The 17,990-nt window shown below is 35.6% G+C and overlaps 1 protein-coding gene across 1 annotated transcript in view; it reads left to right on the top strand.

The window, feature by feature from the left end:
- PIK3C2G (phosphatidylinositol-4-phosphate 3-kinase, catalytic subunit type 2 gamma) overlaps positions 1-17,990 on the top strand; it is a 517,177-nt gene that overhangs the window by 170,448 nt on the left and 328,739 nt on the right. Inside the window, exon 15 of the mRNA XM_006866018.1 lies at positions 14,347-14,440. Within this exon, the coding sequence (XP_006866080.1) occupies positions 14,347-14,440 (94 nt within the window). The remainder of the gene's footprint in view (positions 1-14,346; positions 14,441-17,990) is intronic.

Raw genomic sequence — 17,990 nt, 5'->3', positions numbered from 1 at the left:
TGGCCCAGGACTGGGCAGTGTTTCGTTCTTTTGTGCATAGAGTCACTATGAGTTGGTGCCAACTCGATGGCACCTAACAACAACAATCAACCCTGTATACCTAGGGCTTGATCCTTGAGGTGAAGACTCCTTCCCTCTCAATTGGTATTTTGAGCTACTACCTCCATAAGTATAGGATAAGTTATTCAAATTGTAGCAAGTTATACTTGCTTCCTTAACAAATTTCTTTATCTTCCTTTAGTTGAACTCTGGTCATCAAGTCATTGAAGCTAGGTCAAATAGGTACTATCTGCAAGTTTGGGTGTTCTTGTGTGTCTCCTCTCACTTCATATCAGCTGGACACTTCACTCTCAGGTCTAACCCTCTGTGGCTAGGTCAGTGTCCATAGCTCAGGAGTTCCCAAGTCTTCCCAAAATTCAGGCCAACCAGCCCTTCCTCTTTTCTCTCTCATCTCAAGGTCGACAGGGCTCTATGGAACATGGTTGAACTCAGCCTATATCTTCATTTCTGCCTTTCCCCCACTTCCACTCACATGTAAACCAACACAGTAATCAGCAAGCTTACATGCCTGCTTGTGTGTTCCCTTTGAGTTTCAATCTTGGAGGGAGGTTTATTGTGAAGGGACTTGATTGCTTGCCTTGATTAGCCCATAGAATTTTGAAAAAAAAGAGAGTCATATAATCATATTTATGTGATACAAGGATAATTTTGACATCAAAATGAAGGATGGACTGAAAAGAAAAGAAATTGAGAGGAAGGATATTTGCTGGATGGTAGAGTATTGCAATCATCCATTTGAAAAATGGTGTGGGCCTGAACTAAATCACAGTAGAGAGCCACAGAGCAAATTTGAGAGTGTATTACAAAGGCGATTGAAAAAGAGAGAAGAGGTAAGGAAGTCTGTGAGTGTTCTGATTCAGGTAAATGATGGGCAATTACATCATTAACCAACACATTAATTAAAGAAGAAAAGTAAATTTGGGTAGTGAAAGAGAGGGAGGGTTGTGTTTTGGACACGTTGAGTTTTTTGAAAACCTGTGGAATGCCCAAGAGGAAATGTCCACTAAAATCTGATGTTTAGTAGAGAATTCAATGTTTGATTAAAAAGTATGGAAGTTATTGATTTAAGCCAGAAATTGAAGCTACAGTGGTAGGGGAAATGAAAACAGCTATTTTCAAGCAGGGATAATAGCAGCATCTACTGGATTGCTTTGCGGAAGAAATAAGGTAAAATACTTAAAAATCATTCAATAAATGCTACCAATCATTTTTACTATCATTAGCTTCTTCATCATAATTATATTTTTAGAAATATGGAGATTTCAGATTTTTTCAATGCTAAATTATAAATACAAATGAAGCCATGAAAAATTCATTTCAATTAAACTTAAGTAATTTGAGTTCACCTGATGAATTTTATATAATAAAGAGTTAGCACCTTAATAATAAATATATCACAGTTTGATATGATTTGTCATTTACAAAGCACTTTTCACAGTATGTTATGTAATTTGATCCACAAAAAAACCCATTTTGTAAGCACTTTACATACAAAAGTAGAACATTGCCCATTTTTCAACTTTCCATTTTATGGAAGAAAAATTGAAATGCAATCTGCCATTTTCATTTAACATGTATTTTCTGATTGTTGTTGTTGTTAAGTACCGTTGAGTTGCAGAGCATCTGGTGGGTTTGAACTGCTAACCTTGATATTTATTGATAACCTATTCAGATTAAGGAGCCCTGGTGTGGCACTGTGGGTTAATGCACCAGACTGCAAAGCCATTTGAACTGCAAGGTCGGTGGTTCAAGCTCACCAGCTGCTCCTTGGAAACCCTATACAGGGTCGCTATGGGTCGGAATCGACTCGATGGCACTTAACAACAACAACAAATTCAAATTAAGCCCTTTTTAGGTACTGAAGCCAATATATTAAGGAGAAATAAATATATTCCTGCATTTATGGAGTTGAAATCTAGTGGGCTATAGAAGCTGGGTCAAATTGGCAAATGAATGAAAGGCGCATGATCCCATGATAAGTTCCCAACTGCTTACAGAAAGGTTGCAAACCTTATAAAACAGGGAAATCATACCTTATTTATCTTTAATGTGAAGGAAATCTTTGCGGTCTTTTGATCTCAAGTTCAAATATTTGTTGAAATGAAGTGACAAAAATGGAGAGTAAAAACTGAAGCTGAATGTGGAAAGATTACAAAATGAACCTGAACATGAAAAACATCCTAGGATAGGACCTACAATTAGAAAGCAAATAAAGAATCGGTATGTCTGGAGTTCAGGAAAGAAATGCATGATATAAGATGATCTAACAACACACTAGGATGAAACTAGAAGGACTTGTAAGCCATGCTAAGCAGCTTGGTTTTTAGTAGCAATGGGAAGGCTATACATGATTCTAAATGAAAGACTGTTTTGAACAGATATGTGTCTTTCACAGATCACTCTAGTTTCTGAGTGGAGCATGGATTTAATGAGGAAGGTGAGTTAGGAAGCTTTGGAAGTTAACCAAGAGGGAGTGGGTTACAAGTCAGTCTAGGTGGTAGTGGCAAATGAATGTAATGAATATAATTTAAAAAAAAAAAAAAACATGCTATGGCAATGAAACGATATAGGATAGGATGAATGTAAAACTAATGTTCTCCCATGTAAACTATCACATAATTCATAATAAAACATTTAAAACAAAACAAAACACAAAAACCCTGTAGGAGTAAAAATGAAAGGATTGGAGGGTGCTCAGTGAAGAAGAGAGTGGCCAAAGACTACCTCAGTTTTCTCTCTTATATAAGTAGGTGACTAATAGAAACCTTCACTAGGATCTAAGATGATATGTACTAGATGACAAATAGATTTTAGAAAAAGAACCCTTTCTACGGGCTGGAGCATGTTGGTTTGTTTTGAGGTTTGCTAGTGATGACTGAATTTATGGTTCTGCTGGTTCAGAAGACAAAGCTGAGCTTGAAAACCCAATGTGAAAATCATCAACATGAGGATTGTTGCTGTGTTGTTGTTGTTGTTGTTAAATGCCTTCAAATTTGTTCTGACTCACTGCAATCCTGTATAGGGCTTCTGAGGAGCAGCTGGAGAATTGGAACCACTAAGCTTGTGGTTCAAACCAACCTTGCTGTCAAATGCTAATCCTACAACACCACACCAGGAATCTCTAATAAGAGTTGTTGTTGTTAAGTGCCATAGAGTCAGTTCTGACTCACCAATATTCCAGAGAAAGCTAGATGCATTTGAATTGCAGAATTGGTGAAGAATACTGAAAGTACCATGGACTTCTAGAAGAACAAACAAATCTCTCTTGGAAGAAGCACAGCCAGAATTCTCCTTGAAAGTAAGGATCAGGAGACTTTATCTCCCATACTTTGGACCTGTTTTCAGGAAGTATCATGGAGAAGAACAGCATGCTTGGTAAACTGAAGGGCCAATGAAAAGGAGGAAGACCCCCTAAGAAACAGAGTAACACAGTGGCAGCATCAATGGGCTCAAACATAGCAACAATTGTGAGGATGATACAAGACCAGACAGTGTTTCACTCTGCTGTGCTTAGGGTCACTATAAGTTGAAACTGACTGGATGGCACTTAACAATAACGACAATTTATGTAATTTTATGAAAAGTCTTGTAGGAACATTATTTACTCAGAAGTTTATAATCATCTTAAAGAAATCTTCACCACTTTTTTTGCTTAGAGAAAACAACAACATTATTTTTTTTTTTTTGCCCCAGAGGATCAGTTTAAGTACTGAAAAAAAAAAAAAAAAAGCAAAGATATTCATATTGACATTTTTCCTCCAAGCTGATGTGGAATGTGTCATTCGAATCAAACCTGTTGGAGAAACAGTTCTGTACTTCTGATGCGTTTCTAATTCCATCTTGACACTGAGGCTTAAAACTGTGAATATCCTTGTGGCATTCTGTGTGAATTCTCACTGTGTATTCTGAAGTCTGACATTTCTGTTCAAGCTAATTTGATCTCAGATTTCTTTGCTTTTCAGTTTACTCAAAGTTGTTGCTTTTAAAGGTCAACATTTGTTACATCCTGTTGGGCTTTCGCCCATCATTTGAAAATTTCTTTGAGTAAGATATTACTCCTCTATCATTTTCAGACTACAAAAATAAGGGGGAAATAGAAAAACAATGATAGGAGCAGAAAAGAAGAAGGGAATAGAAATAAGTGAAAGAAGGTAACATATTTTTTTCTGATGAAATATCATTTTCACAACACTGCCAACCCTCTGTTAAAGATTTTCTTGATCCCCTAGGATATCCTTACAGCCTGCTGGGATGAGAGGAATTAGAAACTCTTGAGGAAAGAGAGGACAAATGATGAATCCAAAGTCTGAACGTGGGTCTGATGACTTCAAACCTAATTAGTCACTGGAAAGATATAAGTGATCTGCTGCTGTCTTACAAGCAGGCCATATTGTTAATGATTCCTTGACCTATGGCTCCACAGTAGTAACACATGAGCAATATGTTAAAGATTCTCAAAATGAGACTCTTAGTCCCCAAGATGCTTACAGGGTATCATACAGTCAAATTATTTCCATAACAATTCTAAGATTTCAATTGCTTTTGTCATGCTCATTCTATCACAAGTGGAGAGTGGAACTTTTGAGAGAATGACTAATGTGCAATACTGTAGCAAATTTAATATGCTAGAAGTAGATATGAAAATCCAATAATCTTTTATTAAAACTGACAATTAAAAGATTTGCCAAATATAAAACAATGTCAATCTTCTCACTAAACATAGTTGTGATTTTAAAATAATTGTTCTTTTTCATAGAAATTTTATTTATGGTAATATGTAATAGGTTTATTAATGCTATCATAAATTAATATATATTTATTAAATGTTTTAGGTTTATCTCTAATGGCAATTATTGCTGGGTATAACCCATATAAACAAATGTTCTTTAGGATATTTGTTAATTGTTAAGAGTGTAAAAGGGTCTTGAAACAAAGAAGGTGGTGGTGGTGATTATGTGCCATGGAGTTGGCTCCAACTCATAGTGACCCTGAACAGGGTTTCCAAGGCTGTGAATCTTTATGAGAGCAGAAAGCCTCGTCTTTCTGGTAGTTTTGAACTGCTGACCTTGCAGTTCACAGCCCTATTCGTAACCACTACACTACCAGAGCTCCTTGAGACAAACTGCTGCTATACAACAAACTCTTAACCACTAGACAGTTTCTACTTACACTTTGAGTCCAAGAGTTACCTAAAAACTTGTTGTTGTTAAGTGCCGTTGAGTCAGTTCCTACTCATAGTAACCCTGTGTAGAGTTTCCAAGTAGTGACTAGTGAACTTGAACTGCCAACCTTGCAATTCAAATGAACCTTGCAGAGCCGTACCAGGACCTAAACATTAGATAATATTTTTTTCCCTGCCCAGGCAACGATTATCATTCCAATTTAATATTATACTTTACTCTAAATCTGTGTTTTTCCGACATTGTTGGCAAAATATCGAATTAGTATTTCACTGAAATTCCTTTGAAAACTTTATACTAAACTTGCTTTAATGTTAGTTATTATTTTTATTTTATTTTACCTTTGGTTTTCTAGCTATGTAGCCTTGATTTTTTTTTTTTTTTTTGATAAATCTTGAAAATTGTAGTCTTTAGAGAACATTTTTCTTTTGTCTTTTAATGTCTCCACTGCATAATGGACCATGTTCCATTTCTAGGTACTTGCATAGCAATTATTGTACAAAGGTATATTTATTTTAGTTTTAGAATCTTGTCCTTTTACAGATCCCCAAGATTGAATTGTTAGCTCAATCCAAAACCAACTACACTCTGAGTAAATAGAATGACTCTTCATAAAACTCACTTAAAACTGAATAGTTCCTCAGTATAGTCAACCATGACTGTTGACTATTGACATCTAACGGACAGCATTTTCCCCAAAACAAAGCTCAAAAGAGAGGAATGTGCAGGAAAGAAGAGCAAATGGAAATGGGGTGCCCAGGAAGGAAGTGGGAAAAGTGATGGTACATTTAGGGGATTGCAACTGCTGTCTAACTGGTAGCATCGTGGATTATGAACTGGACTGATAACCAAAAGGTCAGTAGTTTGAATCTACTAGTGACCCAATGGGGAAAGAAGGACTTTCGGCTCCAGTAAAGATTTACAGCCTCAGAAATCTAGTACAGGGTCACTCTAAGTTGGAACTGACTTGAGAGCACACAGTCACCACCAACTAATGTCACAAAACAAAATATGAATAAATTGTTGAATGGAGGTAAAAACAAAAACTGAATAGTAAGTCAAACTAATGTTTTGGTTTTGACCACAAAAGTTTTTGTTCCATGATTCAGACATGCTTGGGAAACTAAATAAGCTAACATAAAAAATGGATTAAATGAACAGTTAGAAAATGACAAATGACCTTAAAGAAGTACTTGTTTCACATGGTCTCTTGCTGAATTTAATACAAAAGAAAAATAAAGAAAAAGTCTTAATTTACAAGATCTCCTACCAAACAAGTAACTGAGTTTCGCTGTATCTTTTTAAAATATATCAAACTGGGTCTCATCACACTGCAAATGCTCCACTTTCTCATTGTTTATAAGGGACTTCCTTGTAAATGAAAATAAATGTCAACCCAGTTGACATCAGCCTGATGAATCTTCTAACACTACTTTTGTTCTGACTCAAAAGTGTCAAGTCTACTCCTACAATAATTAGTATTTCAAGGTTAACAGAATTGCTAGAGTGTGTTTCTTAGTTTACAATTGGCAGGAATTATAATGTGCTTTTTCAAGCAAATAAAGTCATTAGAAAGATCAATAAACTGGCTTGTGAAAAATTCAAACAAGGTTGCTGCTCTTCTGTTGCATGTGACATTTCAGTCTGTAAATAACACATCATGTTTAAAGAACTAATATGGGTAGCCTCTACCACATTGAGAAATGGGTCCCTGTCCCTGACCAACAACTATATCCCCAAAGAATATTTAAATAGTTTCAGAACCATCGCAGAAAAAAAAAAAAAAAGAAAGCCAAGGTTTGTGGAAAATATTTGTCCATTGATCTATTCCTGAGTGCAGAGCCATGAAAAGATGTTAAGTTATAAATAAATTCTTCAAAAACAGAGATCCTGAGTTGAGTGTATTATATTGAAAGACTATCCTAATAACTAAAAAATATAATGCTTGTTATTTCAATGATATTTGCTCTTAAAAGATTTAGATGATTTAGAATTTTTCCTCCTAATGATGATAATGAATTGGCAATTATTCATCTAATCTTATTAATTAATTAAACCAGTCTTACTTTAGTATACTAATTTCTAGTAACTAATTAAGCTTCCTTATAGATTATTTGAAAAAAAAAGTAAACTAAGCTTGCAAAGAAAATTAAAATTGCCCATGAAACCTCTATCCAGATATTTTGTATTAATATTTTGGTTCTATCTATCTTTTTATTAATCATATAGAGAAATGCACACATATTTTTAAATGATATTACACTGTGTCATTTTTTCATAATGTTCCATCATTAAATATTCATGTACAATATTATTTTAATGACTACATAAATTATAGCAGATGGATACAGCATATTTAACTTAACTATTTTTTGACATTTGTATTATTTATAATTTTTCGCATACATATATTTTCACACACATCTCATATTATTTTCTTAGAATAAATTCCCAAACGTGAAATTGTTAGATCAAGGAATGAGCATGTTTTTTTAATTCATGTTACCATAAATTTCCAGCAATAGCTGATTTCCCAGGAACTTCATCAGCACTGTCAGTCTCTTTTAATGTAGTCAACTGTTCCTAAAATAGGCAATGCAAGTTATATTCGGATATGCTTTAATGTCAAGTTAGGCATTAGTCACAGCTCAGTATGTCATGTAGTTAGTTCCCTAGCAATTTCTCCTCCAATTTCTTCCTGCACTTCAAGCAGTAATAATGAATAAAGCATATATCCTCTTCCATTACAATAAAAGAACAAGTTCTTCCCAGCATTTGTATATATCAATGCAAATATTATATACCTTGCATTTTTTAATTATACTATATAGGCATTAAGGAATTCTGGTAGCATAGTGGTTACAAGTTGGGCTGCTAACCTCAAGGTCAGCAGTTCGTAATCACCAGCTGGGAAAAAGATGAGGTTAGCACATAACTACCTCCTCAACACATAACCACTATCACCTTATGGACACTGGAGTGCTGGTATAGCTTTGTAGGATAAACACTGGACTGCTTCTCACAATGTGGGCAGTTCAAACCCACCAGCTATTCCTCAGAAACCTTGTACAGAGTTGGAACCAACTCTATGGCACGTCACAACAACATATAGGATTTTGGTTCTTCTATTCCTGAGGGAATCCTGGTATGGCACTGCAGGATAAGGTTAGTTTGAACCGCAAGATTAGCGGTTCAATCAACAAGCTGCTCTTTGGAACCCCTATACTGGGTTGCTATGAGTTGGAACTGACTCTATGACACTTAACAACAATAATCACAATTCTTGAGGGAGCCTGGAAAAAAATTAATTAACAAACAAAATCCTGCTTCTCCCTTACCTTCTTATTTTTTCCCTCCTACCCAGTTGATTCTAACAAAGACCTATATTTAATGAGGAAGAACATCTGGAAGTTTACGAGTAGTTGTTGGTGGTGGTGTTAAGTGCCGTCAAGTCGGTTCCGACCCATAGCGACCCTGAACAGGGTTTCCGAGGCTGTAAATCTTTGCGGGAGCAGAGATTTACAAATCTTTGTTCCCGTGGGGAGCAGCTGGTAGTTTCGACCTGCTGACCTTGAGGTTCACAGCCCGATTTGTAACCACTACGCTACCAGAGCTCTTTTATGAGTAGTAGATGTTGTTAAATCTATTGTGACCAGTGTAAATCATCTCAGAGTACAGTAAGGTATAAAAGTGGTTCCACAGTATTATTTTCCTAATTTTTATCATAATGAAAAATGCATTTTTATTAATTTGATAACTTTGTGGAGAATGGTGTTAACTCCTAGGAATAAAAAGTAAAATGGGATTTGCATTCAGTTGACTTAGTATCTTTTTTAAAAAATTATATTGTATTTTGTTTTAGGCAAAAGTTTACAAAGGCAAATTGGGTTCCCATTAAGCTATTTTTGTACAAATTGGTTCCATAACATTGGTTACATTTTCACAATATGCTTTCCATTCTGTTTGCTCTATTTCCATTCATCTAGTTTCCCTACCTCTCCTTACCATCTCATTTTTGCTTTAGGGTAAATGTTGACCACTTGAGTTGGTTATTTAAGGAAGCACAGTATTGTTGGTTGGTATTGTTTCTTTGTGTGGCGCTGTGGGTTAATGCACCAGACTGCAAAGCCATTTGAACTGCAAGGTTGGAGGTTCAAGCTCACCAGCTGTTCCTTGGAAACCCTATACAGGGTCACTATGGGTTGGAATCGACTCAACGGCCCTTCACAACAACAACAAATTGTTTCTTTTGGGAGCCAATCTATTATTTGGCTGAAAGGGGATCTCCAAGAGAGGCTTCGGTTTCTATTTCTAAGGGTATTTTAAGGTGAAAATCTCAGGAATTCCTCTAGTTTCTGGGTCCTGTAAGGTTGGCCCTTTTAAGGAATTTAAGTGTTGTTTTACATTTTTCTCTAGGACCTCCTAGTGTGTCCCTGGTCAAAATGTCCATTAGTAGTAACCAAGTGCCATCTAGTTCTAGTTTTATACTGGAATATGCTGTGGTTGGTTTGTGCTGTTAGTCCTGTGTACTAGTTTCTTCTTTGAGCCTTTTGATTTTCTTCATTCATTTTTGCTCCAAACAAGTAGTGACCAATAGTTGTATCTTAGATGACTATTTGCAAACTTTTAAGGTAACTGTGATGTAGACTAGAAGTTGCAGAAGAAATTAAATGCATGCATAGATACTAGAGCTATTGGTGGTGGTGGAGTGTCTGAGTTTTTCTGACTCATAGTGACCCTGTATAGAGTTTCCAAGTCTGCAAGTCTTTATGGGAACAGAAAGTCTCATCTGGTGGACTCGAACTGCTGACCTTGTGGTTAGCAGTTCAGCCAGGATCCTTGCTAGAGTTATTAGGATGGAAAAATCAACTGACTTGACAACTGATTACATGAAGATAAGAGGCTACTAGAAATTCCACAAACTAACCATAGACTAGGCACTGTGTTTGAATGAGAGATTCAGAAATGAATGAGCCTGATTTCAACTATACATAATATTAAAACCCATAAAGATTAACTGTATCGATGACTAGCAAATGACTGGAACAGCTTCACAGGTAAATTGATGCTTTGAGTTTGGACTTCAAGCATGGATGGAATTCACCAGATGGAAAATGGGGAAATTATAATGAAATGGGAAAATATGACTCAAAATTTCAGACATAAATAATTAGGGGAAGATAATAACACAGGTTTGCAGAAGGAAACATGGCAGTAGAAACAATTAGGGTGGAAAGATACAAGTACAGTTTAGATATTTAAAACATTTATAGAGAGTGTCACTAGTCTGCAGATGTAGGGGACACGATGGTAAACAAATAAACAAAATCTCTACCTTCCTGGAATTTCCATTCTATGGTTGAAATAACCACATGACATTTAGAGTGATGTGGTTTGCTCTGTTTTGACAATTTTGTTTCATTTCTTTTTCTTTCTTTCTTTGTTTTGTCATGCACATTAGTAAAATGAAATATGCATACAAGAAAATCTGTGTGACTAAAATTTGACTTAAGAAATCATCACTTAGGCAACACAATGTATCAAGTACCTAATCCCTCTAAGACTTTAAACTGTCCTCAAACTGACCTTGATATCTATAGGCATCAGACAAATGGTTTTGTAATTGAGAGCAATAAATTAGAGTCAATCATGTTTACTTAGAAAAACCTAATGTCTTTATGTGCTGAACAAGCTGACCTTCTTCTGGCTTTGCATTTCTATTGCACCTATTTTTGCTTTCAGTCAGTTCTTGATGTTATGCTGAGAGCTTCTGACCTTAGTAGCACTTTGCAAGAATATGGTTCTCTCTAGGTCTTACTGCTAGAATGTTCAAGAGAGAAAATAATTGGGAAAGTATATCCAGATCAGAAATAAGGGTTGTGAGTGAATAACCTTGAAAGTAAAATTCTTGTTGCCATGAAGATACTCAGTTTAAATAAAGAAAAAAATACACAACCTGTTAAAAGTTTACATTTCAAACTGCTTTCAAGGACAGCTGAGATACTGAGTAATATCTTTTATTCCTTGACTCTGTAGCTGCATAGTGTTCATTTTATCCTTCAGTAACCTGATACACTGAAAAGAGACTGGACATTAAAGTCTTTAAAGTTTGCTTACCTTTATAGTATTGAAAGCCAATCTTCAGAGCTCTTGGATGACTGGCTGAAAAGCATGCAGTTAATTCTCATACAAAATGTCTGTGGGGTTTTACTTGTTTTATACAAACAAATGAGTCACTATAGGCAATTCCCTCTCATTTTAAATTATGCATATTAGATTTTTTTGAAAACGTATTTATTTAAAATTATTTTTTGAGATCAAAGCCTTGTTGTTGTTAGGTACTATTGAGTCAGTTCTGCCTCATTGTGAAAACAGAACTCAACACTGCCTAGTTCCACCCCAATTACACATTTGTTGTTAGGTTTGAGCTGATTGTTGTTGCCATTGTATCCATCCATCTCATTGAGGCTATTCTGCTTTTTTGCTGACCCTCTATTTTACCAAGCATGATGTCCTTCTCCAACAACTCATTCATCATAACAACATGTCCAGAGTATGAGAGACAAAAGTCTCCCCATCTTTGCTTCCAAAGAGCTATCTGACTATACTTCTTCCAAACTCTTTTTTTTTTTTTTTTTCCTATTCTTCTGGGAGTCCCTGGTATAGTCAACATTCTTCACCAACACCATAATTCAAATACATCGGTTCTTCTCTGTCTTCCTTACTCATTGTCCAGATTTTGCACGCATATGCTGTTGTTGTTAAGTGTTGTCAAGTCAGTTTCCACTCATTGCTACCCTGTATAGGGTTTCTGAGGAGTAACTGGTGAGTCTGAACTACCAACCTTGCAGTTCAAACAGACCTTGTGTTCCAGTGCAGTTAGCAACCCAGTGCTTGTCCTACAGTGCCATACAGGACTCCATGTATGTGAGGCAATTGAAAATAACCTGGTGTATTCAAATTCGCCTTGTAGCATAGTGGTTATGAATCGGACTGCGAACCACAAGGTCAGCAGTTTGAAACTACCAGCTGTTCCGCGGGAGAAAGATGAGGCTTTCTGCTCCAGTCAAGATTTATAGCTATGAGTCGGAAACCAACTCCACGGCACGTAACAACAACAACATTCAAATTCACCTTAGTTCTGAAAATGATGTCTTTGCTCTTAAACACTTTAAAGAGGTCTTTAGCAGCAGATTTTCCTAATGGAATACTTCATTTGATTTCTTGACTGCTGATTTCATGAGTGTTGATTGTATATCCAAGCAAAATAAAATAGTTTATTTATTGATCCAGTTGTGAAGATTTTTGTTTTCTTTACCTTGAAGAGGAATACATACTATAGTCTTTGATCTTAGTCAGTAAGTCTTTCAAGTCTTCTTCTCTTTCATCAAGAAAGGTTGTGTCATCTGCATATCACAGGTTGTTCATGAGTTTTCTTCTAAACCAAAGCCTTGTTGTTGTTGTTAAGTGCCTTCGAGTCGGATCTGATTCACAGTGACCCTGTATAGGGTTTCTGAGGAGTGGCTGGTGAGTTTGAAATGCCGACCTTGCAGTTCAAACCAACCTTGAGGTTGGGTGCTTATCCTATGACTAATCATATCAAAGCAGTATGTGAAAAGCATATCAAAACGGTGACATGTGAAAGCAGTATGGGACTCCAAGTTATAGCCAAGAATTTCCCAGAAGCTTGAGATAATTGAACCCAGTTCTTACGATTTAACAAAATGACATCCTGACCCCATTTGAGTGTAATGTGTCTTTGGAATCAGGCTTTAAATGCTAAATACCATCACACATGTATTCCAATAACAAATACTAAGTGCCTGATGGGTGCTAAAGAGCCCCTGGGTAGTGCAATTAAGCCCTGGGTTACTAACCAAACATTTGGAGGTCTGAACTCATCCAGAGACACCTCAGGAGAAAGACTGGTGATCAATTTTCTTAAATAGCATAGCCATTAAAAACCTTATAGAGCATAATTGTACTGTGAAATGCATAAGGATCACCATAAATTATGATTGACTCAAAAACACACTGTTATTTTGTTGACTGTGTTTTGTTTTTAATGGAGTCTGTATCTTACAATGAAGTCCTGGTGTGGTGACTACTGGACTGTTGGAATGCTGCCCTAAGGTCAGTGGTTCAAATGCAACAGACATTCCTTGGAAAACCTATGCAGGGTAGCTATGAGTCGAAACTGATAGACAACAACATATATAATAGATGTAATCTCAAAAATGAATAAGACACAGTTACCTTCAAGAATTTCATTTCTAGTGAGAGTCTTTGTTGTTGTTAAGTGCCATCGAGTCATTTCTGATTCATAATGACGCTGTATAGGGTTTCTGTGGAGAGACTGGTGAGTTTGCACTGCCAATCGTGCGGTTCAAACTGACTTTGCAGTCCAGTGCTTACCTTACAGCGCCACACCAGGAATCTCTAATAAAAGTTATTGTTGTTGTTGTTGTTGTTGTTAAGTGCCATAAAGTTGTTTCCAACTCATAGTTACCCTGTATAGGGTTTCCAAGTAGCAGCTGGTAGGTTTGAACTGCCAACCTCACAGATCAAATGACTTCGCATCCAGCATTATCCTGCAGCACCACACCATTAAGAGTTAGCTATATTCAATTATTTTTCTTTATTTATTGCAAAGTACTTTAGATTTCTGCTTTTCATTCAGATCTCACCAAAATCCATAAAAAATGTATTTTATTCTATTTTTAACCATATAAATTACCAAGTTTCCAACTGGCAATAAAATTCACTTAAATGTATGGTTAAATAAAAAGCAAAACTGTCTTTCTATTTTAGATAAGGCTTTAGATAACCTATTATCCATATTTTATAGATAAAAAAATGTGCAGGGCACTGACTTACTGTCGGGTCTCTGAAGCATCTATTCAAAAGAGGTTCTACTGCAATCATGTGAGATTGTATAATATGAAAAAGAATTCTTGTTTAGCATTAATGATCATATTAAGTGATTATAAGGTTATTATTTTGCCCTTATTATTGTGCACGGTATTCATTCTTTGTTCTCCCTGACATTTATCATGCATTTCCTATACTATTAACAAGTTGATAAGAAAACTTTTCTTTGTATTAGTTTTCCAGATCAAGAAATTCGTAAAGTAGCAGTTCAACAATTAGACAATCTCTTGAATGATGAACTTCTCGAGTATCTCCCACAGCTAGTTCAGGTAAGAACAGCAGATTGCCAAGTTATACCAGGATTTTCACAAATAATTCTCTAAAAATATTCTAATGAATCAACACTAAACTACACAATAATGATGCTGTAATTTGGCCAACCAAGAGGATAAGTAGTAGCTTATACGTCAATGTGAGTAATATAGGAAATTTTGAAAAATTGTTGGAATCACTTTCCAAGGTCTATAAAAGGTGAATTAAAAAATAATAAAGCCAACTTCACTTAGTAATTGCAGGGGAAAATAGTAATGCTTGTGATGAAATACAAAACAATTTTAAAATGTTTTATATAAATAACAATTTGCTAGGCATCACCTCATATTTTATGAGTTTCTTAAATTTCCCAGAGGTTTCTAATATTTATTATAAACTTTTTAAAGTAATTACTAAAATTCAATAGTACAGTTTATTGACAATTAAACATCAGAATGTTAGACTAATTGCAGAAAATAATATTACCTAAAATCATAAGTAAAGACAAAAGTTACCCTAAGCAAAATATAGAGTATGATGGTACTAACACAAGTTGAATGGTTTTCAATAAAAACATGCTTCTATGATGCATGTGTACTTAAAGTGTTGTCCAATGTTCAGCACATATTCTAACGTATTTTTATATTGATATAAGACGATATAGTTTGTTTTTTCAGAATTATTTCATCTCTAGGGTAATTTAAAATGTATTAGCCCTAGAGTTAGCTTGATTACATGTGAAAGGAAGTAATTTTACTAGATAACTTGTTTGTTGTTGTTGTTGTGGTAGTGGTGGTTGTATACCATGCAGTCAGATCCAACTCTTAGTAACCCAGTATAGGGTTTCCTAGGGTGTAAATCTTTACAAGATCAGAAAAGCATATCTTTTTCCAAGAGAAGTAAATGGCAAGCAGGACTATATTTTTAATTTAAAGATGAGATCACTACAAAAGCTAATTATTGCTTTCCATTCACTTTCTTGAAAATCACCAAGTATTTTTAAAAACTATAGATCTCTGGAGTATAGTGCTGTAGGATAAGCACTCGATCACAAAGTCAGTTTGAACTGCAAGATCAGTGGTTCAAATTCACCAGTTTTTCCTGGAAAACCATATATCGGATTGCTATCAGTTAGAAACATCTTGATGACACCACTTAAAGCAACAACAACATAGATATTTCTATTCTTAAACCTCACATTAAATTACTATTTCATTCAATATTACACGCATCCTGAATATGATAAAAGATAAAATTAAATTGTACATTTCATAAATGATTATGTAAGTGAATTACTATCCAAATACAGATGACATCTTTTTCCAAGATAATTATATGTTGAGTACTGAGTAGGCCAAAGACAGTGTCTTATATTTTCTATCCTTTTTAAAAAATGTTTTATTATGTTAACAGGCATTTTACATGCCAAGTGCCTGAATTTTTTATCTTTGATAAGAAACTCTAACACTGATATAGAGTACCTCTATAAATAGACGGAAATTCTATGTTTCTACATATACAAATTATGAATTTCTCTGAAGTGCTGTGCTATGCATTGAACTGTGTTCTCCCCAAAGATGTGTGAATATCTGAAGTTAGAAGACCAAATAGAACATATTCAGCATTTCATAAACTGAAAAAATATTAAGAAAACATTCAAGTCCAGATTTTCAATATTAGAGGATTTTATGAACCAAATATTGAATGGTGGAAGAAGCATCTAAAGACGATAAACAGAATATTCAAAGTCACTGTACCAAAAAGAATTAGTAAATAGATGTTCAATCATTTCATAAGGTAGCATATAATGAAGAACCAATGGTATTGAAGGAAGGTGTGCCTCAGGGTTGTATCCTTTTATCATAGTTTTGTAAATTTGTGTGCTGAGCGAATAATCCGAGAAACTGTATTATATGAAGAAGAACATGGCATCTGAATTGAAGGAAGACTCATTTACAAACTGTAATATGCAGATGACACAATCTTGCTTACTAAAAGCTAAAAAGGACATGAAGTACTTATTGACAAAGATCAAAGACTACAGTCTTGGTATCAGTGTGGATTGCACCTAAATGTAAAGAAAATGAAAATCCTCACAACTGGACCAATAAATAACATCATGAAAATGAAAAGTTTGATGTTATCAAAGACCTCATTTTACTTGGATCCACAATCAACATTCATGGAAACAGTGGTCAAGAAGTCAAACATTAGGCAAATCGGATGCAAAAAAAGACCTCTTTAAAGTATTCAAGAACAAAAGAGTCACTTTGACAACTCAAGGGAGCCTGACCCAGTCCTTGGTATTTTCAAACCCCTTATATACATGTGAAAGCTAGACAATGAATAAGGAAGACTGGAGAATCAACATATTTGAGTGATGCTTTTGGAAAAGAATATTGAAAGTACCATAGACTGCCAGAAGAGCAAACAAATCTATTTTAGAAGAAGTAGCTCTGGTAGTGTAGTGGTTACAAATCGGGCTGTGAACCTTCAGGTCAGCAGTTTGAAACTACCAGCTGTTCCACGGGAGAAAGATGAGGCTTTCTGCTCACGTAAAGATGTACAGCCTCAGAAACCCTGTACAGGGTCACTATGAGTCGGAACCGACTCCACAGCACATAACAACAACAACAACAGCCAGAATGCTCCTTAACAGAGAGGATGGTGAGACTTCATCACTTGCAGTTTAGACATGTTGTAAGGAGAAAGAAGTCTCTGGAGAAGAATACCATAATTGGCAAAATGGAGGGTCACTAAAGAAAGGAAGACCCTCAACAATAACACAGTGTATTAACACAGTGGCAGTAACAAGGGTCTCTAACATAACAACACTTTTTAAGTTGGCAACTATAAAACTGTGTTTCATTCTGCTGTACATAGGATCACTGTAATTCAGAAATCACTGGGTAACACCAAACAGCAACAGCAAACTATGTATCTACTGGCTGGACCCTTACACTCAGCATTATGTAATTATCCTTCATTTTGTTATCTCCTATAGTTATCCTGCGTTGTAAATCCTCAACTCTATGATGTTAATGAGACAGGATTAAAAGCAATTATGTTAATGTGGCTGGATAGCAATCAATAGGATTAGGGTGTGTTTTGAGTCAGTCTCTTTGGAACTATAAAAGAGATTAAACAAACCTGCAAAAATTGGAGGGCTCAATTATCACTAAGAAAAAGGAGCCAACAGTGAAGCATGCTGTTTGAACCCAGTATCCTCTTGCTGTGACTCTCCTAGATTCGGTGAATACAGATGACAAAACACATGAGGGTCTCAAGAGACATCTGGCCCACAGATATTGAAAGGAGGCAAGGAAATTCCCTCACAGCCAACAGAGCTAGGAAAACTTCCTCCTAGGGCTGATGCCTTGAATTCAGTCTTCTACTATCCTAGGTACCAAGCCTTGGTATTTTCAATAACCTCATATGGATGCGAAAGCTGGACAGTGAATAAGGAAGATCCTAGAAGAATTGATGCCTTTGAATTGTGGTGTTGGAGGAGAATACTAAAAGTGCCATGGGCTGCCAAAAGAACCAATAGATCTGATTTGGAAGAAG

This window comes from Chrysochloris asiatica, unplaced genomic scaffold, assembly GCF_000296735.1.
Source record: "Chrysochloris asiatica unplaced genomic scaffold, ChrAsi1.0 scaffold00086, whole genome shotgun sequence".
NCBI classification, from domain to species: Eukaryota; Metazoa; Chordata; class Mammalia; order Afrosoricida; family Chrysochloridae; genus Chrysochloris; species Chrysochloris asiatica.
Note: the sequence above shows the minus strand (reverse complement) of the source record. Positions and strands in the feature narration are given on the sequence as shown.